Raw genomic sequence first — 25761 nt, forward strand, 5'->3', positions numbered from 1 at the left:
ATTTCCGAACCTGAGTTCAGAAGACACATGGCTGCATAGAACACTTGATTGTCTTACTGAAGCGAAAGCAAACATTCTGTTTGCATCAAATTTATTACGCGACATCGTCGAAAGTACCGAGGTAGATCATATCAGCTTTCAAGAAAGCAAGACCGCGGCGCCAAAGTATAATAAGAACATTGCCTCGGTGATCGAACATATCATGAACTTCTCATACTCCTCGTAATTGAGAAATGATTGGAAATCTAGGTACTCTTATTTTGTTTCGCCAAGATTTATACCGCAAAACGGCTTGAAATGTCGACAATGCCAGCTCAAAACACCTCCCTATTTGCTGAAAACCTTCGAGTCCTAGCGGCCCTCCATGGAAAATCGTTTTCGAAGCAGCATTCCAAGTACAGTACTGCTTATGGAAGGAGAAATTTTGCTCGAGTTTTTATGCCATGCAAGTGGAAAAGAAATTTAAATTTCCTTCTTGTTTCCATTTGCAGATCTGTAGAAATCCTGGCAAGCCAGGCCATTTACAGTTGCTGACAAGCAATCCTGGGGCGGCTCAGCATCAGGGTTCGAAAGTAAATCAGTCATAGGCAATGTCAGAAGGTCATGATGTTTGTTCGTCGGTGCTCTTGCAATAAAGTGCCCATCAAATGCTTACAAGGGATTATCATGAAAGCACAAATAGATGGTGAGAAGTAAACAATCAACACAGAGAGGGACATTCCTGATTCAGTACCTAGTAATCACCAGAATGCAGACCATGTAGTCTGGATCATTCTTGTTGAGCGACTGACTATTTCATATTGATTCTGCAAATGTCATACATGTATCCCTACCTACATGCCCTGTGTGTAAATATCCAGAGAGTCTTTTTCTTTTGAATCAAGCGTCGAGAATATAATAATGCGTAATGCAACCATACCGCTGTGCTGGAGTCTACCTTTGAGACCCACAATTTTGAGGCGGTTCTGAGGGGGTCACTGTCGATTTGCAGGCCAATCAATGATCTGGAAGTGGGTGGTCCCCAAGCCAATGATTGCCCGGAGATGACTGATGTTCCCCTGTAATCAAACACTGGGCATTCCCATTGGCATATCCAATCGAGCCGCTCCCCTCGACGCTGGGAGTCGAATCTCCACAATGCGAGCAGTTGAGGCCGGAGCGGAGGAAGATAGATACACTTCTGATTCGATTTGCATCCCAAAGCGAAGCGACGCCGCCCTAGCTCACGCTACAGTACGTACAAGCAACCAGAGTGGACTACATCGAGACTGCAGTGAACTGGGACTGTATATTAATGTTTTCTCAGGCATACACAAATGAAGAAGTTACCGGGCGTCGGCCGCCCAAATGGTGGGAGATTGGGGAACCGGAAAGAAAGGACCGGGTGTCTGACTTGCAAGTGCGTCCCCATAGAGGATAAAAGAAAGAAGCGAAAGAATGTGGATGGAAGGATGCAAGAAGCATGGAAGCGAAAAACACAAGTCCGAAAGATGCACATGCTACCTCGTACCTACCTACAGGACACAACCCACACCCTCTCTAGCTGTCCAACATTTACCTCCTTACCTACCTACCTAAGCTATCTGTCCACTACATACCTATACTCCCCCATGCTACCTAGCACCCAAACACACTCACATGCGCGCAACCACTCTCGTTGCATTGATGATTAACATGTTGGGGCCCAAACCTATAGGAAGCGCAAGATCAAGTGCGACGAGGCAAAGCCTTGGTGCTTCCGATGCACTAGCACAAGTCGCCGGTGCGAGGGCTACAAGACGTCCGAGGTACAATCTACTATTGCCAGCCGCCAGAGCTCCCTCTTGCGTTCCGCCTCTGCGTCTACCTCTGCAGCTGCAGCTGCATCCGCAACGTCGCCCTTATCCGAAGGTCTCCTCGATACCAGACTTGCCAATAGCATTGACGAACACAAGGCATTCCACGCCTTTCTCCACAGTGGTACCTTCACTCTAGGATGTTCATCAGATATTGACCTGGTAAGCAATTTCTGGTGTCATCTCTCCCTTTTTCACGTTGTCTTGTGAGCAAACATTGCCCAGACTGGTGCTGTAAGAAAGCAGGCTTGGACAAGTTGCTTAATAGAGCCACTCCAAACTCATTTGTCCACCAGAAAAGGCAATGACTGACACAAGTCGTCGTAGTGGTGTAGATATATACCACAACTATTCCACACAGAACCAGCCATCCGCCATGCTGGTCTAGCTATTGGATCCCTGCTCTTACAAAATGGATCTATGCGCCTCAAAGAGCAGTCGCCCATCATCAAGGAAACCGGAAGTGGTGGTGATGGAGCCTTTGCTGTCCACCATTACCAAAAGGCCATCCAATCGACTCTGCGATCCATGCAGAGCGGCCGGAAAGACATCAAGCTAGCAGGCATAACTTGTATCCTCTTCTTCTCAATTGAAGCTCTGCAGGGTCACGAACATGAAGCATTGCAACTTTTCAAACGCGGAAACCAATTCCGGCCCATCTCGAGCTTTGAGGACCCAAATCATGCCGATCCAATCTTGGCTGGTCTTGAGCAGTCCTTCTCGCGGCTTCACATTCAGTCGTCCATGTTTGAAGGCTCCGTCATCCAAACGACCGAGACGGACGCGGACCTTGACGGTGCAATCAACTCGACGATACAAGCACAGACCGAATTGTCCAGGTATGTTCCAGTGGCACGTTCAGAGATCCTGTTCTGCTTCTGTCCGACTCACGTGACTTTACTTACATGTCTGTGATGTAGCTTGATACTTATCACATGTCGGGCTGTCGAGGAGGGAATTTTCATGAAGTGGATGCCCCAGTTTACCCAATTTGTCAACGTAGGCGATATGGATAGGGGGGCCGCTTTGCTCCAAATCCAGGCTCGCGTTCGGCAACTTCGTGAAACCTTGCAGCGGTGGCATACACGTTTTCTGGCGTACAAGGAGCAGAGTTCCCGCAAGAGAGAGTCGGTAGAAGAAGCCATCCTGACTGGTTTCCTTCTTTTGCGGTCCGAGTCCATATACTTTTGGATGGTCGGATGTACAGAGCAGAGCGAGTTGGTGTACGACAGCTGCCTCCCCAGATTCCAAGAAGCAGTAAACAGCGCCGGGCAAATACTGGATCTCATGCATCGATCGGGTAAAGTTGGACCCTTTTCATTTGAACTGGGTCTCATGCCTCCTCTCTTTGTCATTATTCAAAAGTGCAGAGATCCGCGGGTCCGCCGCCAGGCTCTTGATCTCCTCAGACGGGCCCCGGCCCAAGAAGGGCTCTGGAACCGTGACATTATAGTTCAGGTCTGCGAAAAGACGATTGAGCTCGAGGAAGGATCCGATGGCTTCGTCCGTGAAATTCCTCAGGACCGGATTGACATTGAGATACCGGAGGCGATGCGCATCAAACTCGTCAAGGTCGATCTCCGAACCACGCTTGAGGATGGGCGCACGGGGGACTTTGTCGACTTCTACTCGCTCCCTCATGGATTCGACCGAGAGTGGTGTATAACCCGTGACTTCTTTGAAGTTTGACCATCGGGCTCCACCACCCTAAAGCTATGGTTCCAATCCCCGACATGGGATCCCACCAAACTGCCAGGGGATGGCTTCTCAGACCAGGCCTTCTCCGATGCGCGGACCTGCCGAGCCTGCCACAAGACCTCTCTTCTCTCCGAACTCCAAAGATCGTCGTCGTCCGTCTACAAAGTACGTACCTACAACTGATAAGATCTTCTTGTGCCGTCGGTGCGCTATATTTTTTATCTACCGATCACATCTCATAGGACTGTCTTCGGTCCGATCTCCACATAAACGTTGGACCCTTTGTCTTTTAGCGCAAAAATGTCAAGAAATAAATATTCAACGGTTGCGACCAGCCAACCGCTATCTTTCTACTAGTATTTAGTAATCAGCCGTGTGGCATAAGAAGCACAATTGAACAGCGCACCAGCTCGTTGAAGCCAGCAGACGTCTACAACTATTTTTATTCTCATCCATATTTGCTCCTACCGCGCTCACATAATCCCGTAACTTGTTATTTTGCTGTCCAAATTTCACAATCATGGAGACGACCAAGTTGTTCCAACCCCTGAGCTTGGGGAGACTTGAGCTCAAGCACCGTGTCGTTATGGCACCACTTACACGCCTTCGATGCGACAAAGACCATGTAATTCTGCCCATCGCTAAGGAATACTATGCTCAACGCGCTTCTGCCCCGGGCACTCTTATCATTGCCGAGGCGACGATGCCTTCGCTGAAGCACGGCTTCGGTGATCACACCCCGGGAATCTGGTCGGATGCACAAATCAAGAGCTGGAAGGAGATTACGGATACTGTACACGACAAGGGCTGCTTCATGTATTTGCAGATTTGCCTACCCGGTCGCGCCGCGGCAGAGGGGTATGAGTGCCTCAGTTCGAGCGCGGTCCCGATCGACGCGCAGAGCCGCGTGCCCAAGGAAATGAACGAGGAGGAGATCCAAGAGGCCATTGACATCACTGTTAAGGCCGCAAAAAATGCCCTTGTGGCCGGCTTCGATGGAGTCGAGCTTCACGGCGCCAACGGATACTTGATCGACCAGTTTATTCAAGACAATTGCAACCAGCGCACGGACAAATGGGGAGGCTCTGTTGAAAACAGATCCAGGTTCGCCTTGGAACTAGTGGCTGCCGTGGCCGAAGCCATCGGATCTGATCGTCTTGGCCTGCGCCTCAGCCCATGGAGCGAATTCCAATCAATGAAGATGAAGGAGCCTGTGCCGCAGTTCTCCCACTTGGTCCGGGAGTTGAAGAAGTACAAGCTGGCCTACCTTCACCTTATCGAGTCGCGCGTCAACAATTGGGCGGACAAGGAAAAGACAGAGGGGATTGACTTCCTCATCGACATCTGGGACAACCAGTCACCAGTGCTCGTTGCGGGAGGCTTCAAGTTGGATTCGGCAAAGACCGCGGTTGACAGCGAGTACGCAAAGTATGACACCGCTGTCGTCTTTGGTCGCTACTACCTGTCGACACCCGACCTTGTCTTCCGTCTGCAGCATGGTCTGGAGCCCAACCAGTATGACCGCAACACTTTCTACACGCCTGTGCAACCCGAAGGCTACTTAGACTACCCATTCAGCAAGGAGTATGAGAGCGCCGCCAAGGGCCAGGCATAAATTATCTCACCACGTCTGGGCAATATAGAGGTTGCCATTATTCAAGCATAATTCATAAACATATACTATTACGACTCCCTACAACGCTGGTCTTTGGTTCTAGAGAGCCCGAGCAACACTTCATATCATTACGGTTTACTAATAAGAGAAGGAAAAGGGCCAGAGCTTATTTAGACATTAACTAGAATTAGAAATCTCGCAGCTAAATCATGTGGGATTTCCATCATGAGTTGAAAAATAAGCAGCAGTAATTACTTTAAAATTGTGGTCCCATTCAATAGATTGACCATAAAAGTGATTTTATATACACCTTGCTCTATCTCTCTCTAAGTCTACGTCTAAAGGGTATGTTTCGTCTAAAAAGAAAAAGCGACTGGCCTATCTCTGAACGCCAACCTATGCAACAATCAAAATAGATATAGTAGAATCCCCGAAGGACAAAAGGATATGCGAGGCCAGACTAGCCGCTCTTGGCTGGCCACTTGACACGTCTCTCTGCTCTGACGTACAAGTTCATGGGCCTGATCAACTGGAACATGGGGTCATATTCGAGCGGGCCATCGCTAGCCAAGCTGAAGTTGTACCTGTATATGAGCTTGGGAAGGAAGACCTAGGACAGTTGATTAGAATACAGTCATGGCATATTTGAAAGAGAGGATTTTCTGCCTCGGCGCAGACTCACCTTGACTTCTTGGAGCGCAAAGTTGAAACCGATACACATTCTTGGACCTGTGGCGAAGGGAATATAGGACGCCTGGTGTCGCGACTTGACCTTCTCAGTGTCCCAACGGTCAGGGTCGAACTGGGTTGGGTTGTCCCACAACTTGGGGTTGTTGTGGATATGGTGCAGGGCGACAACGCAGACCGAGTCCTTGGGGAGTTTGTAGCCACCCGGCAAGATCATGTCGACCTTTGAGGTTCGTGCAGGTTGGTAGCTAGGGTTGTGGCGTCGCTGAGTCTCCTTGACATACTTGTCGAGGAAGGTGAGCTTTTGCGTCAGCTCAGCCGTGATCTGTGTGTTCTCGTCGAATCCATTGTCGATCAGCTCCTGCAGGAGCCGCTCCTGGTTTCCAGGATAGGCGACGAGGCCATAAAGTAGCCATGAGAGCAGCGAACTGGTAGTTGTGAATCCAGCACCCGTGGCCACGACCAGCGGCTCCATGATCCTGTTAGCCGGGAGTTTGTTGCCCTTGGAGTCTGTTGCGCGAAGAACATAGTCGACCATGTTCTCTGCCTTGACTGCAGCCTCTTGGAGCTCCAAATCTTCAATACCCTTTGAGGCAGCCTATCAAGTCTCAGAGTTAGTGGGTCGGTCCAGACTCAAATGATGCAAAGATTGCAACATTAGACGAGGGACACAGAGACTTACATTGATCGACTCCTGGACCATCTCGACGATTCTCCCTCTGCATCACCATATATCAGCACCGTGTTTCCAAGGCGGCGGTTTGGATACTTACCTGGCATCGCGGAGCTGCTTGGGCGCGCCAAACGGCATGTGCGCATACCAACTTCCCATGGACGTGACCTTCTTGTTCAGACTAAGAGATTGTGCGATTCTAAAAACCATCTCGTGCAATGGGGCGTCTGGGGCCGTGAAGTGCTTCATATCAAGTCCCAAGACAAGTTTTCCAACACTACAAGGAGAAAATGTCAGTAAAGGTGCAAAAAAAAAAGATCAGGCGGGCTCGCGTGAATATGGGCAGAAACCTACGCTTGCGATCCCAACTTCAGCATGTAGGGATAAACGTTCCAAGCCTCGTCTCTCTCATCCAATTCATCAAACACCTTGAACGCATCTTCTATCGTCTTCTGCATGGTTGGTGCATAGTGGCGGACGGCCTTGGGTCCGAAAGCTGGAGGCAGAAACTATTGGATTGTCAGTCGCCGGTTCCAAGTCGTTGGATGAATTGAAATAGCGTACCTTGTGGGCAGTCCTCCACTCCTCTGTGTCAGTATCGCCGAGAAAGACACCAGATTCTGGGTTCTTGATGGGATGCAGCGGGTGACCGGGAATAATGTTCTAGATGTTATAATCATTAGCTTTTCTTCTTCTTTCCCCTTCCCGTTCCTTTTGGGGGCCAGCTCAATTAGTCTGCCAGGAATTGCATAATCTTGTGCTCACCTTGGTGAAAAAGTCACTCTCGCTAAAAAAGATAGATGCGAGGACAGGGTCGTTTGTGTGGTACACGACGCTACCCAGGTTTGTCGTCTTGATCAGCGGGCCGTACTGTTCGAACAGTCGCTGGTGGTTTCCGAGATGGTCCGGATAGACTTCAAAGTAGTTGCCAATATAGGGCAGACCCGCTGGGCCGGGAATCTCACGAACAGCCTTGCCGTCGATGGATATGGCAATAGGCTCCTCCACAGCACGCACATCGGCCAGTGTGGTCAAGGCAACATTGTCTTTTGACGCGAAGCCGACTCCTAAGTTATACGCACGCAAGGTCAGCAAAGTCCATCGAGGAGTGGTTCATGGCACGCAAGTCTCATCGTACCAGAAGACTGCACAATGGCAAAGTGAGCAGCAATTGTATGTTTCAAATCATCTTCGTCGGCCACTGAAGAGATGTCGATCTCCTTGGAGGACGTCAAGGGGTCCTCCCCGAGCAGATAGAATTGTTTGCTGGCAGCCATTATGCTTTACTTGAGCGGTGTACAAGAAAGGCAATGAAGTCGTATTGAGATAGATACCAGATACACCAAAAATTCCCTCGAGACCACAAAGACTCTTCCGCAGGCATTATAAGAGATATTTAAACTATTCACCTGATACGTACCTAGCAGCGGCAAACTTCCTGTTGTTCGTCAGTGGTACTACTACGAACTAGTTTCTAGGTAAGGGGGCTCCAGTCCTTCGTCCTGACCTCAGTGGAGCTGGTGCCGAGCCGAGGCAAGCAGAAATTTATTTACGACTAGGGGCGGAGGACCCGGTGTTGATAAGACGACACGACATGGTCAAGGGGAAAGACCGTCGGTGTTTATGAAGATGATATCCATCAACGGCTCCGACGCGCATTGCAGGAGAGGGACAAAAGTGAAGGAGTCCACAACTTATCCTACCACAATCAATAGGGGATGCAGGAATTGTAATTCTATCTGGTACGATCGCGCTCCGAACCCTTCCCACCACGTCAGTGGCTTTCGACGGGGGGGCGCAAGGGGCTTGTTTTGACGGGTCGTTTTACTCGTGGCTATAGTGGAGCAATACGATCGGCATCAGGCATTTGGCTTGTCCATGCTTGCAGATATTAGCGTATATAGTGCTGAGTTGGTAATCACAGCATCTCGGACAGCACGTTTTGGGGCATGGCCATCTGCCGGGAGACTGCCAACTCAGGTCTAGACGGGCCAGATTCGGTGGCAGGGGAGCCTTCGGCTCACGCACACCGTCAGGGGGCCCTGCAACTTTCTACCTTTTGCGGCGGTTTCGGTCGGGAGAGGCGCATGTTCGGTTGCAATGGCTTGAACGGACAAGGCGTAGGGCTTAAAGAAAAAGTTCTTTCCAGAATCTTTATCTTGGCGAATGCCGAATGCTGCACGTACTGCGTGTGAAATATGCTCTGCCACCATGCCCGGTCGTTACGGAGATACCGGCAAGACATGATATCGCAACATACAATGCTGTATGTACAATGATGAATGGCCTCGCACTTTTTAGTGTCTCTATTGGAACCACAATTCTTTTTCTGGGAACGCCTCGGTACTCGGAGCGCTTTTTAGCACTAGAACTGCGCTTGCTAAAATACTAGAAATGATTAGTACCGCCAGTGCTTGTTTGTTAATGCTGTCTAGGTTCAGGTAGTTATGCCGCGAAATCGCCCAGATGGAGCCTTTGAGTTGCCTGTGGCAATCTACGGACCCGCTGAATATCGTCGCGAGTTTGCACGAGCCTCGGCATCTCAACCCAGCATCGGCGGAAAAGAGGACTGTGGATATGCGTGAGCACTGAATGGTTGAGCGGTCCATGGTCTCTTTTACTCTGCCCCCTTGTCATCCCGATCAAACCAGACACGGCGTCTTGTTGCTGGATAGGAGCCTCCTCGTGCCTTTTAAGGCTGCCTTGTCTTTTTACTCGAGTTCCAGGAATTAACACTTGATAGTCCTACCTCTACTAAATTCTTGCACAACTATCAGCCAGTCTGTTACAATTCGCTTCTTGCATTTCCCACCAAGATGACTGCTGTAACTGATGTCGAGTATACCGCCAAGGAGGTCGCAGCTCATGCGGCCTCTGAGGATTGTTTCATGGTTATCCAGGGCAAGGGTGAGTCTTCTCGAATCTGTCTGTTTTATTTCTTCTCATAATGCAAGTATGCTGACCTAGATCTCTGAAGTCTATGATGTTACAAAGTACATTCACGACCATCCTGGCGGAAGTGATATTCTGGTAGACGCAGCGGGAACTGATGCTACTGAGGCGTTTGACAATGCCGGTCACTCAGAGGATGCTTTTGAGATCATGGCGGAATATCAAGTTGGTATTTTGAAGGGATCATCCAAAAAGGCTGCACCCAAAGCCGTCAAGCTCATTGCAACGCCAAAGAAGCCCGCCAAAGCACAATCTTCCAGCATCGTACCCACGGCGGTTGGAGCTACTGTGATTGCACTTGGCGCACTTGGTTACTACCTGTACCCTCAAATCAGTGGCGGACGTGCTTCGTCAGTTTCATTTTCGCTACCAAAGGCGAGCTGGCTCAAGGCTAGCGGTCCCCAAGCTCAGCGCTTTGGCTTCGTCGAGGGGTTCCTCGTGGCATCCGGAGCCGTCGCGGTCGCTGGTTCCGTACTTTTCAAGAGAGGCCTGGAACTCCTCGACATGCACGGGGACTTTACAAAATATCCATCTCACCTCAAGTTGCCCAAGCCGGTCAAGTCGGAGCCGCTGCTGGAGCGTGGTTGGTTGCACCCAACAACATACCAGACTCTGCCACTGGTAGCCAAGATTGAGCTTGCACCCAACACGTACAAGTTTGTGTTTGAACTTCCAACGCCCCAGACTGTTCTCGGTCTGCCAATTGGCCAGCATGTCTCTATTGGTGAGTTTGTGTATCTGATCCATTTCGTTCTCTGAGCTAGCTGACAGTATCAAGCGGCCACTATCGACGGCAAGACAGTGAGCAGATCATACACGCCAGTATCGAACAATGCAGACAAGGGGGTTCTTGAGCTTGTGGTATGTGACGACAACAAAATCCCTATTTTAGCATTCGCAGACAGAGAGTTGTTGAGACACATATGCTAATCGTTCTCACAACCACAGATCAAGTGTTACCCTGACGGACTTCTCACTGGACGTTACCTGGCCAACCTGAATCCCGGTGATGAGGTCCAGTTCCGAGGACCAAAGGGTGCCATGCGCTACCGACCTGGACTTTGCAAGAAAATCGGCATGCTCGCCGGTGGTACAGGCATTACACCCATGTACCAGCTCATCCGTGCCATCTGCGAGGACGACCGCGATCTCACAGAAGTCAGCCTCATTTATGCCAACAGGACGGAAGCCGACATTCTCCTAAGAGACGAGCTGGAGACCATGGCTCGAAAGTACCCACAGAACTTCAAGCTCTACTACCTCTTGGACCAACCACCGGCCGACTGGCAGTACGGCTCCGGTTATGTCACCAAGGACCTAATGGCCGAGAAGTTCCCTGCACCAAGTGCTGAATCCAAAGTCCTTCTTTGTGGACCTCCAGGCATGGTGAATGCAGCCAAGAAGTCGCTCCAAGACCTCGGCTTCGAGAAGCCGGCTGCGCTCTCGACTATGCGCGACCAAATATTCTCCTTCTAGACAAGATACCAGCATTCCATTTATAGAGGAACTCGATAGACGGCATATGGTTTAGACGGATTAGAAATGTTATTAGATGGAGCCTGGTGTCACATGTTGGGAAAATGTACTTTTTGGGGGGCTGTTACTGCGCATTCGCATATCTTTGTCGACATCATCGACATTTCCAACAACAACAACAACAACGTTATGATCATCATCACTGGCCGATCTAGGCCTTTTCTTCCTTTTTTTTTCCTCCTCTTTTTTACCCTTGCACTCTATACCCAATGTATATAGGTACATAGATCATTCCGGCATAATGAGCGATTGTTCATTAGTTGTGGTCAATCTGGACTAAATAGTACTTTGAAAAGGAATAATAGTATACTTTGATAGACTTGCCATCAAAAAGACTCTGATTGGTTCAGGGCTAACTATGGAGAGGCTGTTCCCTATCAGCCCGCTATTCTGGGATCCGAGCATTTTGTCCCCACAGCGGCGCCACCTAGAATGCACATCAAGATATCGAGTACTGAAAGTTGTAACGTTGTTTCATCCATGCAAAGCAGCACGGTCAGTCGGATTATGCAGCTACAACAACAACAACAACAACGACCACAGTATCCATCCGCATCTGGTGCACAATCACGCGAGTTAAAGAAGATGGCGCAGCTTCGCGATCGATTTTACTGGCTGAATCAAATCAACAAAGCCAGCACGGCGATCAATGTCGACGAGAAGCTCCTCAGCCAAGAACTGGGCAGCACTATCGCGCATGGAATCACAAAGATCCTCGACGATGGTAGCAAGCCTGATGGAGCACGGCCCGGCCGTGTAATCACTCTCGAGCCTTTACTTATCAAGGCTGCCGGAATTGAAGCCACACGTCTCCATGTTGGACGTTCATCCCAGGACATGCGTAAGAAGACGAATTATTCCCCCCTGATAGCGTGACATACACACCTTCTCACCCCTCCCAGACACAACTGCAACGATAGCAACAATTCGTGAGCACACGCTGAACCTAGCGGATCAATTGCATCGTACTATATCCCGAATGGTGAGCATGGCAGAGGAGCACGTGAATACACTGGTACCCAATTACACAAACGGCGTAGCTGCTCAGCCCAACTCGTATGGACACTACCTCTTGGGCCATGTCGCAGGCCTTCTCCGAGATGCAGAACGTCTGCAGCAGTTCTATGCGCGCCTTGACCGGTGTCCCATGGGTTCCACGGTCCTGAACGGGAGTCGCTGGCCCTTGGACAGGCAGCGTATGGCGTCATACCTCGGTTTCGCCGCGGTGGCCGACAATGCCTTTGACGCCGTCCAGATCTCTGGCACTGAGATGCCCGTGGAATTGGGTGCTGTCTGCACAAGCAGTAAGCAACATCCCCATCTTACTTCATGCCCACATGACAATGCAGCTGTATTGGACGAGAATACCCAAAACGGACAACTGGAGCTCAGTCGTTCACCCGAAAAGTCAATTGCTAATCTGTCGATGCAGTGATGCTCCATGCTGGTGCATTTATCCAGGACGTTATGAGTCAGTATGGAAACCCTAGGCCCTGGATTCTTTTGAAAGAGGGAGGCGATAATACCTATGTTTCCTCGGCGATGCCTCAGAAGAGAAACCCAGGTGAGGTTTCACGACCCAAGTAATAGTTCGCTCGGATCCAGTGGTGACTGACTTTACCCAGGCATACTCAATAGCACTCGTGCCGATGCATCGAGGATCATTACTCTGGGCTTCGGTAGAGCAGTACAAGCTCACAATATTACACCGGGCATGATTGACGCAAGAAGCACCAGTGATAGTGTAGAGGTTGTCAAGGGAGCAACAGCTGTTCTGAAAGACTTGGCACGAATCCTGGGAGCTTTGCAGATCAATGCAGAGCGCGCTCTGGAGGAGCTGAATAGTGACTGGACCGCTTCGCAGGAGGTTGCAGATGTTCTGATGATCCGCCATGATGTTCCATTCAGAGTTGGTCACCATTTTGTCTCCGAGATGGTCACTTATGCGAGGAAGAACAATATTAGACCTAGTGACTTCCCCTACGAGCAGGCGCAGAACATATGGATTACAGCCCATCAACATTTGCAGCTCGAATGCACCGCGGTGTTGCCTATGAGTGCTGAAGAGCTTCGCGAGACTCTGAATCCCGCCGCCGTCGTTCAAAATCGAGCCACGACTGGCGGACCCCAGCCCACCGAAATGAGCCGCATGCTCAAAGAGGCCCAAGATCGTGTCAGGGGTCTCAAGGCATGGAGGTCGGCTCAGTCATCGTACATAGAGTCCTCACTAAGTCGCCTGGAGGTAGACTTTCAGAAGTTGCTGGTAGCGGTTCAGAACTAGGAGATGCGAACATTCCACGAGCAATAGATTCCAGCACGCTGCACGAGAGTGCATGTAGTGGCTGAGGATTCTCAATCTCGGCATGCAGATTACGCTCGAGTATTGTGATCCATAGCAGGAAATTTTCTCTATTTAGCCTCTTAGCATGTTGTTTCTATTTGGCCACTATACAGTGCATTCAACCCTTGTCATCCATTACTTCATTTCTACTGGCCGAATGGGCCTGTGTCGCAGGATCACCGTTGCGTTGCTAGCCGGTATGGTATTATCTTTGACCCAGGTGTCAAAATCTTCAGACTTCGCTGCTGCCAGATCAGCGTACCAGTGACCAACAGAGTCATGGATATCAAAGCTCGAGGCACTGTCGCCTGGATTGGCCACGACTGTGTGGGAAAGGGCAAAGGCAAGACGGGCTGGTTGAGTGAGATCCAGGCTCTGTTGATTCCCATCAGGGTCTGCCCAAGAGCTACACCCTTTACACAAGGCAGTGAACTTGAGGTTGCCCCCGCTCACGGTGGTGCCTTTGAGAACTTGATAGGTTGTCTCGTTGAAGACGTCTGGCGAATGGTAACCACTATTTCACAAATCAGCTTCAAGGGAGCGATTTCGGCAATTGCCTTGGAGGAAGACAAACTATGCCATGCGAGACGAGTGGATGACCGAGTTTCCGTTTGGCCATGTGAGCGTCAAAGGATTATAAGCCATTGTGCCTCCCCACGCCCAACCGATCCAACCCAGAGAACTCGGGCCCTCGATTTGGACGAGCACGTCATAGTTGCCGTCTGTGGATAAAGGAAGTGCTACGCGCCAGGACGTGTTTGTGACAGTATCGGTGTAGGATTGGAACTTGATGCCCGTTTCTGCGTCGGTGTATGCTACAGTGTCTGCTTGCGCAAATACTTTGCTCTGTTAACGTTGGCCCTTGTCAATATTTGTGGAAGTGATTCAGACGCACCGTATTTGGCCAACGTGGCCAAAGGCAGTAGTACTGCTTGGCCCTTCATCTTGAACCTATGTGGCAACTGAGCTATGATGATTTTGACTCTACCAAGCAGGGACCAAGTCGTGTGGTGAAAGATGGATGACCAAATGCCTCCAGAGTCGCGCCATATATATAAGGCTGGCACAAATATATACCGCCTACCATCAGAATGTCACGTTCAATATGAGATCATCAAATATCATGAGCAATCTAAAAGATGCCGGATGCGACTCGAGCACGGAACCACATGTTGGTACGAGCGAAAGTGGTAGTCACCTTGCATAATGCCTTTTCCCATGGTGAAAGCATGGTGTCTTTGACGCGGCGAATGGGCTTCTTGCCATTTCCAAACCATTGGCAATGGACCGCTACCCGATTATACATTATACATACAAAGCAAATGTAGCATTTGCCTTTACCATGGACCGTATCGCCAAGTGAAGTCACTCCACAAGATTGCCTACAATTGTAGTAACGAATAAAAATACTGGCAAGTTAAGGTCCAATAGCATATCTTTGACCAGATGCGACAAGAACCTAACCGTGGCGAATTTGACCAGTCAAGAATGCCTTTGGTGCAATCCCGACCGTCGCCAGTATAGCCTAATTAGCAACAACCGAGTTGGCAGTGACCAGGAATATGATAGAGTTGGATATGCAGAAACTAGGGCACTCTGAAAGGCTACTTGGCAACATGCTATGACTTCAGGCTGAAATGTTGGTAGACGGAAACATCGTGACGATAATCCGAACCCAGGCATAATGTGTTTTCGTTCGTACTGTCAGGGTCCCGAGGGCTGCCATGATCAGCAGTAGCACGGGACAGATATGCTATTGTATCGTCGGCGGATGTACTTCATTCTAATGATCTGCGTTTCAAGTTGAGCAAGAATCACACACGCAGCAACCGACTCGGTAATTTCATTTACATCTATTCACTCATTTGAGACTGACAACAAGGAAAGACGGAAGTAGCAATGTAGATTTCAATAGCGATTAGTTTATTATACACTTGTTTTATAAACGCACCGCGACTCCTTTGCAGCCGAGGGTATAACCAAGTATCGGGGCGAGATATATCCCGGCAATTTTCTGCGAATGGGAGTACCTACCTAGCTCGTACATGGAGGTCTGTACGAATGGTATTGTAAACCTTTGTGGGCAGGCTTTGACAGCATCAGCCTTTGAGACCAGTTAGCTGCCCGATCATGTTCTAAAATAGAACTCAGGTAGTAGCGGCGATCTACATCAGATCGAGGTTTAGGTATGGGTACACGGTACAGTAATCTTTAGATCTCATCGGCCGATGGTAGGCTCCGAGGTCCCTGCGTGCCCCTAGCGCATTGTTTGTCGGTGGTATCAAGATCCGCTGGTGGCCGCGTAAAGCAAGATTGGATGCGAGGCTACTATCAAAGAAACACAGCAGTCTAGGAATACCGGGATGCGACATGCGTCGCCCATAATAGATACTCAGCCAATGGTAATATAGATTCATATAGCTCGTGTAATCTGCAGACAAGAGACATCCATCACGGGATTGCAAATCCCACGTACCTATGTGTAACAGAGACACCCAACAGCGGGGCATCGCTATTCACATTGCTATACACTACCTACGTACACGGCGGTTGTGGATTGTGTTGGAACTTGTACACATATGCGTATACTCGAGTTAAGAACATACTAGGTTAGGTATGTTGTGATAAATGATTCCTGTGCCTTGGTACTTAATAACAATATGACAAGCGTCTATCTAAGTCAATGATTGCGTGTTGAGAGGCACAACCCGATGCCGACACTGGAGTGATCAGCATGGAGTTTTAGAGCACTTGGATCTGCCTGGTGATTCATTGCCAAGTCTAAACTTCATAGTGATAGCGGTCAAACCATGGCGTGGGGCGCACCACCGATCGATTACACAGTAGAAGGCACCTACGTATATTGGTATCTAGCTGCTAGTAGGCAATTAGTGCCCCTGTTTTCCACCGGTGAAGCATCATGACATTCCGCCTACGATGTATGTCGTCTTGTAAAGGCTGGAACTTTGGATTCCTGCACAGCTACAAAGTAATTCGATGACATGTGAACAAGTAGGGGACGCCAAAAAAAAAAAAAAAAGGACTCAACCCCCATTTTGTCCATGCACTGTTCTCTTCTTTTCCCCCCAAAGGACATTTCGACTGAATATGTAGTGTTCGTCATCTGTTCGAGACGCCTGTAAAACCACATGGGGTATCCACCGTGTCTGAGAGGCTGTAACGTCGAGGTTTCCACCTCACCTGTTCGCGACGTCGCGACTAGGCCGCAAAATCCCTCGCAAAGGAGGAAAGATACCACAGGAAGAGAAGAACATAGTTCATTTGCGTTTTCCCACCCCCTTCTTTCTTCCAAATGTGGATCGCGTATAATGTACATGTATATCAAAAAGGCGCTTCTCTTGATCTGGATTGGCGCATAGCTGGTCGTCTGCGTATTCCATATATTCTGGCGCCCGCCCGCAAATGAGAGACATTCATCTTTCTCAGCAATCTTTTGCCTACGGAATAGTATACCTAGTTATAGTTGCCTGTTTCCTCCCTTGGGATTGACCCTTTGCACTGCGATCGGCAAAGACACCCCACGCGAAGCCGCCAGTCATCCTCCCAAAAACTGCCCCTCCAAAATCCCATTCTGGTGCCCCGCCATCCGCGACCGAAACACCAACGGCCGACTTCGCAGAACACCAACCAGCCTTCGGGCCAAGATCCCTTACCTGCCGGCAAAGGATGGGCTCCCTCAGCCCGGCCTCGAACCGCAGGCCTCTGCACGAGGTTATGCCACCCTTGGTCCTCGGTACGGCGACCTTTAACTCACAATATGTCTCGGATCCGCTCAACCCAGACGTGCTCCCCGCCCTGTCCATTGTCTCGCGAACTCTCGAGCTGGGTATCAATGCCTTTGACACGTCCCCCTACTACGGCCCCTCGGAGACCATCCTCGGCGATGCGCTCGCCCACCCTTCCAACGCGTCCAAGTACTCGCGCGAGTCCTACTTTCTCGTGACAAAAGCCGGCCGCGTTGCCGGCGACGAGTTTGATTACAGCGCCGCCTGGGTCCGCTACTCGGTATGCCGCAGTCTCGAGCGTCTGCACACCCCCTACCTCGATCTGGTTTACATGCACGACGTTGAGTTTGTATCGTCCGATGAGGTTCTAGAGGCTGTACAAGAGCTGCGTCGCTTGAGAGATGCAGGCATCATCCGATACGTCGGCATCAGCGGCTATCCCGTTGGCGTACTTTGCGATCTTGCCGAGATGATTCTCGAAAAGACGGGAGAGCCGCTCGATGCCGTCCTCAGCTACAGCCACTTCACCATCCAGAATACCACACTCGGAACATCTGCGGTGCAACGCTTCACCAAGGCTGGCGTGGATGTGGTACTCAACGCCAGCATGCTGGGCATGGGCCTCCTGACCACGCGCGGCGCCGACAATGGGCCCATGAAAGCTTGGCATCCGAGCCCGTCGGGGTTGCGGGATTCGATTAAAGATCTTGTCTCTGTTGCGACGGAAGCTGATGAGAAGCTCGAAGTAGTCGCTATCCGCTGGGCCTTGGACAACTGGGCCCGTGATGGTGCGTCACGGGGCGGCACCTCTCCCTGGCTACCGGCAGGCACGCGAGTGGGCGTGAGCGTCATGGGCGTCGCCAATGTGCCCGAGCTAGAGGAGACATGGCGGGTCTTCTGTAGTGTAATCGAGGGCTACAATCCAAAACCTTCGAGCGCCGAGATGGCCGAAGCACATGCCTGGAGTCTGGAGAGGCGGCAAAAAATTCAGAGCCTCGTCGAGAAGATGTGGGCTGTGCTTGGTGAATGGAAAGATTACAGCTGGAGCAGTCCCGGCCCGGGTTTCGTCAATACACGGCGGAAAGAGGATCGGGGAGTGTATCCCAAGAGCGATGGCATATACGACAAGTACATCCAAAAGCTTGAACTGTGATTGGCAGGGTCTAGTTTCTTGCGACACATCCTTGCCTTTATGATAGAGTCTCGTGTATTTTTTTTTCTCATGGTGATGATGCGTGCTCCTCGTCCCTCCAATGGGGCAATTATGGTAAGCCATGAGCATTCGAAATCTCGAAATGAGTCAATAGAAAATCCCTGAAACATGTCACTACTAGCAACGCTAAATGAAGTCGTACTTGTTGGTCTGTCTCTCCTATTCTACCCGTTCCATCTCCACCTTCTCAAGTCCACCTTCTCAAGTCTTTCAACCTGGGGTGGCGTCATACTAGCCATCTATATTCACTTGACAAGATCGCGCGAATCTTGTCAGTCAGACTGAAAAGAGGAAGGAGAAAAGGAAGAAAAAAAGGCAAGCACACATAGCATAATGAAGAACGCCCCAGTCCGATGCTTATAGATCGTCCCTTGCCACAATGCAATGAGTATCTTTCAACGCCGCGGATATGTGATCGTATATGTTGCTCCCCCATCTAGAGCTACCCTCATTATTGGGCGACCTCACTCGATCGCTCCAAACGATTGGAGTAGCCAAGTTGTTTCGAATCGTCATCTTCGTTATCATCAACGGGGGCTGGGGTTTCTGGCGTGATCATGACACTTGGAGGCGGTTGCACGCGCTCAGAAGTGCTAGACATTTCACTTCCCATAGCTGGCTGTGCCTGCTGGGTGTCGACCTTGAGCGATGTTGTGCCCAACGATTCCCGTGGTGCATTCAAGGATGAGCTTGAGCTTCCTGCAACCTCTTCAGCTGTCCCCGTAGGCGCAGTGGTTACTGCCGGGCCCACGTGCTCGACATGCTCATGATGTTCTTCAGAGGCTTTGTCCGAATCATTGTCGCCATGTCTCGGTCGAGAAATATGTTGGCTTTTTGCCGCGGCCTCCTCTCCATCTAGAGGCACGCCAACCATCTCGGCTAGACTTCTGAAATTGAACATGGATTCTGTGCCGGTACCTTCATCCTCACTTTTACCACCACTAAGGCTGACTTTGCTTGCTCCGGCTTCCTCGGGAACACCATCTTCTCTATTGCCGTAGCCTTCCTGCACGCTCTCCGCTCCGCTAGATGATATTGAACTCGCATTACTTATGTGGCGAAGGTGCGATGATCCTCGTGAAGGCTGTGATATGGGAATGGGCAACGTAGAGTCTTCGGTCCGCTCGACTGCCTTTCCCTTGCCATTTGATCCAGCTGCAGCATCCGCATTGGTTGTTGTTTCGGTAGGCTGACCGGATGACACACTGGCTGTAGTGGGAATGCCCTCGGCACGTTGGTTTTGGGCGCCAGCAGCGCTATTGCCACGTTTCCGGCCAAAGCCGAGGCTCAGAGATAGAGTACTGGCGCTGGCAGAGCTTCCCCCCTCCGAAGCACCGTAAATACTCGACTTGCGCTTGCTTGCTTTACGTTCTTCCTTTTCCTTCTTCTTGGCCTCCTTCTTAGCTTCTTTTTCCGCCTTCTTCCTACGTTCTTCCTCATCAGCCAACGATAGCCTGATCGCCTCCGCCACTATTGCTACGTCAGTATATCTGTACACACGGGCTTGAGGTTGGGAAAAAGTCTATGGCAGCTGATAGGTCACTTATCGTGGCTACCAGTGCAGAACCACGATCTTGCTGTACCAATGCCGTTCCTGGGGCTGTGAAAGATATTTTTGAATAACTCACTCATCATGCTCTCCAAGTGAGCGGCGTCTATCCGCTCCCTTGAGGGCCCTGTACGGGCAGATGAAGACCTGGTACCCGGTTCGGGTCCTTGACTTGGCTCAGGTCCCTGGCCACTTGTGCCGACATTGGAAGTAGAACCCGGACTGTCACCACCGCCCTGCCGACGGCTGAAGCGGCTAGATCGGCCGAACAGAGATCGGGACGATTCATTTTGGTTCATCACGAATGCAGCATGATGCAGAGCATCAGCTGCCGCAGCTCGTCGGCGCTGTTGTTGTCGAGCGGCATTGAGCTTTGTAGTCCAGTCTGGTCGTATTCGGTCCGTGGAGATCACATTGGGATCGTTGGCGGACAGACTCTGAGCGCGCCGGCGGTTGCTGGTTCCTGGCGTCGTAGCTGATGTAGGCGATAAGCTAGATCCAAGTGAAGAGGAAGACGACATTGCGGTACCCATTGAGCCAAGGCCTGGTGGCGTGAAAGCATAAGCCAAACCGCGACGGAATGCGGGAGGCTCATATGTGACTCCAAACTCGGTCTGTGTACAGTACGGACAACAAGCAGCCTCCATGACGAGTTCACCGGACTGCTCTTCAGTGTTCGACTGTTGGGGTTCGGAGCTGTTCTGCTGGTCCGGATGGTGGTCGGGAAGATGTGGGTCAGGTCGCTTGATCTGGACAAAGCACTCACTGCATATGAACTGATCGCAGCACCGCGTTTTGTTGAGATAGCGGGGATAGTACATGCAGCAAATTGGGCATTCAGTACCATCCTTATACAGAACAACTTCGAGAGGGGAGCCATTCACAAACGGATCGTTGGGCAGGTTGATTTCGCGAGGCGTAATATCCTGTTGCGATCCATTGCGGGAAGACAAGCTCAAGACACCAGCAATTGCCTTGTGAGGGCTTTTAAGAGACGACGACAACTTTGGTGGCGCGGGCGACGTTGGGGATGCAACTGCCGAGCCAGGATTCGAGCCGGTTTTGTCCGAGGCGGTCGAAAGTGTCCTACCCCCCATGGGAACTGTCAGGTTGTTCAAGTTCTGCAGAGATGTACTTGGCGACTCGACAGGCCGCGGTTGAGGGACTAGATCCTCGGGCACTTCATCAGCGGGTGGAATATCAAGACCACGAGCAGCCGCAATGATCTGATGCTCTGCCCAGTCGTCTCTGAAATCATCTAGCCCCCGCCAGAAAGGTGCTATCTTGCGCTCAATCTAGAGAGGTGATCATACGTTAGCATTGCGAATTGGAGAAGCCGTCCACACAGGTTTGCCATAACAGGATTGACCCATGATGGAGCTCTCCTCGAATCTGGTCCACTTACTTGCAGTTGCCTCACGATGGGCTTGCTGAAATCTTCCGAAGCAGTGTAAACGCCCATCGTAACAAGGAACCCACCATCGACATGCTCTTCCTTCATGCTACGCTCGCGTTCCTTGACACGTGCAACTCGCTCCCGTTCAAGCCTCCTGGCTTCTCTCTCCTGTTTAGTTTCCCTCCGCTCGAAAGGAGCATCGGGTTGTTCTCTCCGCGCGTTAGAGGAACCGCCGGTCAAGACCTCAAGGGCACTCAGCTCCCGCCGATTCGACCGCCGGGCGGATCTTTCGGAGGTCGATGGCCCAGCACCAAATGGAGAAGCGGCAGCGTCGTAGCGACCGCCGCGCCCACCTTCTCTCGCTTCTTTCGTATGAGCATTGCCCATCTTTCTTTTTGTTTTCCCGCACCGGCTGCCCGCGACCTGCTTGCCTGCTTGCCTGCGAGGACTTGACCCAGCGCCACACCCAGGTGATTTACCTACTGCTGATTTCGCAGTAGTCCACCTCTTCTGGCTACGAAGGAGCGGGATTGGACCGCAATATTGCCAAATAGAAACCAGCGAGTCGAGATCGCGACCGCGGAATCGTGGGCATTCGAGATGAGGCGGCGTAGAGAGGAGGTTATGTAGCGCAGTGATGGGGCACTGGAGCTCTCGGTAGCTCGTGGGCTAGGGACGTGGGATCGTAGAGGGCGGAGGGACGGCGAGCTCGGCAGTAACAAAACGCCTTGTTCTCCTCCTGGCGCATCAATCAACGACAAACGGACTGCGTACCACAATACCGTGACGATTTTCCCGATGGGATGATGGTGATAATGTAGGATAGGTTGGACATGCGGTCCACGTATGTAGTGTATGCATGCAGCTGCTTGCTCAGTATCGGAATTGAAGGCAAGTGTATGTGATTGATGATTTGACGGATTGGAGGGACAGGCCGGGGGCGGGAACGTGCTAGAGGTAAGATAGGTAGGTAGGCAGGTGGTGTGAGGTAGGTCAGGTAGCTACCTAGTACCTTGGGTCGCTACAGGTCGGCTCAGGCAGGCAAATAGAGACCCAGTAGGTACCTGACATTAAGCATGGGTCGATGGCCCCGAGCCGGTTGCGACTAGTTTAATACTAGGTATGCGCTTCATGGTTACCCATCAATCATCAATGTTGTTGTTGTTGTGGTGCCCATGCGGCATCTTATCAAAGACTATCGATACGCTGTCTACCGCGAGCACATGAGTAGTATAGACGTCACCACAAAAGACAACCGAAGCCAGCCCGCCAGACCCGTCCAGACAGACGTTCATTCATTCATTCATTCGACAGAGCTGGAGCTCCAAGGATGGATGTTATGGCATGTATGGCAGATGGGTGCCCTTTGCCACTGGAGCTCTACAAACTGAGCGATAATTGTTAGCCGAGCCAAGATATGAACCGGATCCCGCCAAGGTTTAACGAGGCGACCCGTTTCTAGCCAGGTAATGCTTGACGAATATCCGCAATGATGTAGATAGTATGGGCACAAACTTGAAAGCAATGTAGTACTTTTGCACCAAAAAAGCTTTTGAGGTCCCTCATTTTGTCTTGTCTTTCAAGTTTGGTATACTATATGTGCTTAATTATTCATACGTTAGTTAGGCACCAGCCAGGTGCCCACAACGTGCCTTTTTGAAGCCCTCGTCATGTCCTCTTGAAATAATTAAGCGATTGCGTTCCACATAATATGAATACACATGCTATAAGATAGGCCAATATACCGTCACTGTTTTGCATTGTGAATCTATCCAGGTTCGTAGTATATGGCGAAACTCTAGATAATCAGGTATTAAGCGTATTTCTGCACTTTCACTTTGATTTCTTACCTCGACTCTCGAACGTGAAGGACAACAAATGTTATGTAGTACTGAATGCCATTGTACTCAGCATCTGTACGGGATGGCATTGTGCCAGTCAACCCAGCAGTCCAGGAGCACCCAACCTGTCGATACTGCGTGGCTATACGCGTCCCTAACTCGATACCTGAACCAGTCAGTCCCGAGTATAGTTTGCAAATAAGTGATACGTTAAGGGCGGTAAAGAGAGAGGGGGGGAGAGAGGGAAGTAATGAGCTAACAGTGAGCGAAGTTCTTGAGGCCCCCTTCGATGGTACCTTTGATTGTAGTAACTATCTACGGGTGGGGAATATTATTGCTCTGCTCGCATATCGAGTGTTGCGCCTGGTCTTTTGGGCGCACTCCTTCGGCTCGCGTTTCATTCAGTTCCTATCAGAAATTTGCGGGCCATCCAGGCAGAACCGTACTCTTCATATTCCTCTTTGGTCACGCACAGCGAGTTGAAAGAATCGGACCTCGCAAAATTGGCGGCTCCTTGCCAAGTACTCGTAATCGGGTCTGCAGGGCGGGCCACCCTGACAACGCACTCGTCAGGCACAAGCTGATCAATTTCCTGTTGCAAGCGCCGTATGAAGCCTTCAAAAAGAGCATTGCCTCCAACCACGATGATGTTGGCAAGCAGTCCAGGCCAAAGACCCACTGGAAGAACCTGCAGTGACTCCACAACCAAGTTGGCGATGCCAGACTGGCGCAAGCCAATATCCGAGGGATGGAAAAGCAGTTCTGGGACCGTGAATCGCTCGTTCCGCAGTGTCAAGACATCTTCACTAATCTCTCCTGCGCGCGCAGCTGCCAGCTTTCTTGCTCGGGAGGCTTGCGACACATCGTACTCGCGGACGATGCCTTTTGATCTGGTATGGAAATCCGGCAATACATAGTCCTTTGCTATGCCACCACCGTCTATGTAATCTTGCCTCTTCTCCCCTCTGGTGCCTTTCCATGTCTTCTCGAGATCTCGATTGAAATCCAAAGACACATAACAAGCCTGCTCCTTCATCTCGTTTACAATGTACGTATCGTTGCGCATGTCGTAATGCCTGAGGGACAAAAGTCGAGCCAGGTAGTTCGTCATGAGTTTCCCGCCAACATCCAGGCGCCTTATCGCTGGGTGAACAGGGCGACCACGAATCAGAGGCGTCACTGTCGTATGTGAATGGCCCGAATCGATCAGCATCATGATCTCCACGGGCAGCTGAACAACCGTGTCGGAGGGGCGGGGGGTCCGTAATATAGCCTGTATATCATGGTATGCATTGAAGGATGGCCCGTTTCCACGATAGTAGCTCGCAAATCCGAACTCTTCAAAGACCATTTGATCTGTATGTGTCTGGAGGACGGGCAGAGAGCTGGACGGCTCAGCGAGAAGTAGCCGGGTCTCGGAGGGGTCGCAGCGCTGGGGGGCATCATCCTCCATGAACTCGTTCGCCCAAATGGTACTTTGCGCTTCCCAGTTTACCACAAAACCTTTCTCAACTGGCCTGCGAAAGGCAATCTCTCCAAAATCTTTGCACTTTTCGAGCTCGGAACCGACGTAAACTTTGCGATCGGCATCGCGGGCGATGCAATTTGGTATCACCCTGGGTTTGTCGATCGCCTCCTCGGTCACGTATCCTGCCTTGATCGTGTAGGCACCATTGTCGAGAACGAGGGTCTTGGAGAGCTGCGATGGACGCGAGGTCTTGGGCTTGCGCGGAGCCATGATGAAGTTGGCTGCGAGGCCCGCTGTCGTTGGATCAAAATCCGTTTCAGAGAAATCGTATGCCTTACTGGTCACATAAAGGCAGATCGCGTAAGCACATGTATGCCCTCAAATCGGCGTGGCTTTCTGCCTCAGCCTGTATGATCCGCGATTCGGCATGTCTCGCCAACTTCTGTTAGGGAAAAAAAAAAAAATTGAATTGCTGACCTCCTACCTAGGTCTCCATTGCTTGAAAGCAATTGTTGCATTACCTAGTAGCTTTAGGAAAGCGAGCTTTGCACTTTATTAAAGCGCTGGGGAATTTTTAGCGGAGACTTCGGGGGACCGTTAATTTAATTCTCACTACTAGGTAAGTACCTACAAACCTAAGTACCTAAATCCACAGATTACTGCGTAAGTGCTACATGTAGGTAGCTAGGTAGTAGTAGGTACCTGATTAGTACCTAGTCACGGTGTGTGGAATACCGGTTTTTTTCACAAAGTTCGCGGACTCACTTTCACTTAGGGGGACTAGTGGGCCCCTCAATTAGCTAAGCATACAAGGGGTCTAATATCAAAACAATGGTGCACAACGCGTTGATCGCGATCTTTTTACGCATAATAGCAGCTTTTAATTAAAGTTAATCCAGCTTAATTAGCGATGGATTTTAGTGTTCTATAGCGCTTGCCGCTAGGCCTAATTAATGCGAATGCCTTTAATAAAAGGCCCCCTAACTCGGATAAGCGCCAGCCGGCTATAGCTATAAAGCCTATACGGCATTAATATACCACACACTATATTATATTACGCATATTATTATAGCCACGCTTACACCCTTAATTTGCTATATTAAATTTCTAAATATACGAAAATACGCCAAATTATATTTTAAATCCTATTATAATTAATTTAATTAGTTAATTAAAACTCCCGATTTTACCGATCCCAACCTAACCGAGTA

At 50.4% G+C, this 25761-nt stretch overlaps 9 protein-coding genes across 9 annotated transcripts; 5 read left to right on the plus strand and 4 right to left on the minus strand.

Moving 5' to 3' along the window:
* Window positions 1-1137: 1137 nt before the first annotated feature.
* PFICI_15248 (uncharacterized protein) lies at window positions 1138-3524 on the plus strand (the record flags this gene model as incomplete). The annotated part of the gene is made up of 5 exons (XM_007843829.1): window positions 1138-1233; window positions 1307-1350; window positions 1697-1997; window positions 2163-2674; window positions 2756-3524. 5 exons carry the CDS (start codon window positions 1138-1140, stop codon window positions 3522-3524), a joined length of 1722 nt encoding a protein of 573 aa, XP_007842020.1.
* Window positions 3525-4053: 529 nt separating this feature from the next.
* PFICI_15249 (uncharacterized protein) lies at window positions 4054-5148 on the plus strand (the record flags this gene model as incomplete). The annotated part of the gene is made up of 1 exon (XM_007843830.1): window positions 4054-5148. One exon carries the CDS (start codon window positions 4054-4056, stop codon window positions 5146-5148), a length of 1095 nt encoding a protein of 364 aa, XP_007842021.1.
* Window positions 5149-5608: 460 nt separating this feature from the next.
* PFICI_15250 (uncharacterized protein) lies at window positions 5609-7785 on the minus strand (the record flags this gene model as incomplete). Its single annotated transcript, XM_007843831.1, has 8 exons — window positions 5609-5758; window positions 5831-6433; window positions 6518-6554; window positions 6609-6785; window positions 6863-7017; window positions 7073-7171; window positions 7274-7575; window positions 7647-7785. 8 exons carry the CDS (start codon window positions 7783-7785, stop codon window positions 5609-5611), a joined length of 1662 nt encoding a protein of 553 aa, XP_007842022.1.
* Window positions 7786-9324: 1539 nt separating this feature from the next.
* On the plus strand, window positions 9325-10936 carry PFICI_15251 (uncharacterized protein; the record flags this gene model as incomplete). The annotated part of the gene is made up of 4 exons (XM_007843832.1): window positions 9325-9415; window positions 9486-10184; window positions 10239-10321; window positions 10409-10936. The coding sequence occupies 4 exons, from the start codon at window positions 9325-9327 to the stop codon at window positions 10934-10936; spliced, it is 1401 nt and encodes a 466-aa protein (XP_007842023.1).
* Window positions 10937-11581: 645 nt separating this feature from the next.
* Window positions 11582-13277, plus strand: PFICI_15252 (uncharacterized protein; the record flags this gene model as incomplete). The annotated part of the gene is made up of 4 exons (XM_007843833.1): window positions 11582-11837; window positions 11899-12300; window positions 12429-12560; window positions 12622-13277. The coding sequence occupies 4 exons, from the start codon at window positions 11582-11584 to the stop codon at window positions 13275-13277; spliced, it is 1446 nt and encodes a 481-aa protein (XP_007842024.1).
* Window positions 13278-13472: 195 nt separating this feature from the next.
* On the minus strand, window positions 13473-14281 carry PFICI_15253 (uncharacterized protein; the record flags this gene model as incomplete). Its single annotated transcript, XM_007843834.1, has 3 exons — window positions 13473-13851; window positions 13912-14176; window positions 14233-14281. The coding sequence occupies 3 exons, from the start codon at window positions 14279-14281 to the stop codon at window positions 13473-13475; spliced, it is 693 nt and encodes a 230-aa protein (XP_007842025.1).
* Window positions 14282-17024: 2743 nt separating this feature from the next.
* Window positions 17025-18236, plus strand: PFICI_15254 (uncharacterized protein; the record flags this gene model as incomplete). The annotated part of the gene is made up of 1 exon (XM_007843835.1): window positions 17025-18236. One exon carries the CDS (start codon window positions 17025-17027, stop codon window positions 18234-18236), a length of 1212 nt encoding a protein of 403 aa, XP_007842026.1.
* A 511-nt stretch (window positions 18237-18747) lies between these two features.
* On the minus strand, window positions 18748-21628 carry PFICI_15255 (uncharacterized protein; the record flags this gene model as incomplete). The annotated part of the gene is made up of 3 exons (XM_007843836.1): window positions 18748-19766; window positions 19925-21140; window positions 21251-21628. The coding sequence occupies 3 exons, from the start codon at window positions 21626-21628 to the stop codon at window positions 18748-18750; spliced, it is 2613 nt and encodes an 870-aa protein (XP_007842027.1).
* A 1851-nt stretch (window positions 21629-23479) lies between these two features.
* Window positions 23480-24820, minus strand: PFICI_15256 (Actin-like protein arp-6; the record flags this gene model as incomplete). Its single annotated transcript, XM_007843837.1, has 1 exon — window positions 23480-24820. The coding sequence occupies one exon, from the start codon at window positions 24818-24820 to the stop codon at window positions 23480-23482; it is 1341 nt and encodes a 446-aa protein (XP_007842028.1).
* Window positions 24821-25761: the final 941 nt, after the last annotated feature.

The sequence above is a fragment of the Pestalotiopsis fici genome, assembly GCF_000516985.1.
Source record: "Pestalotiopsis fici W106-1 unplaced genomic scaffold PFICI_Scf_16, whole genome shotgun sequence".
NCBI lineage: Eukaryota > Fungi > Ascomycota > Sordariomycetes > Amphisphaeriales > Sporocadaceae > Pestalotiopsis > Pestalotiopsis fici.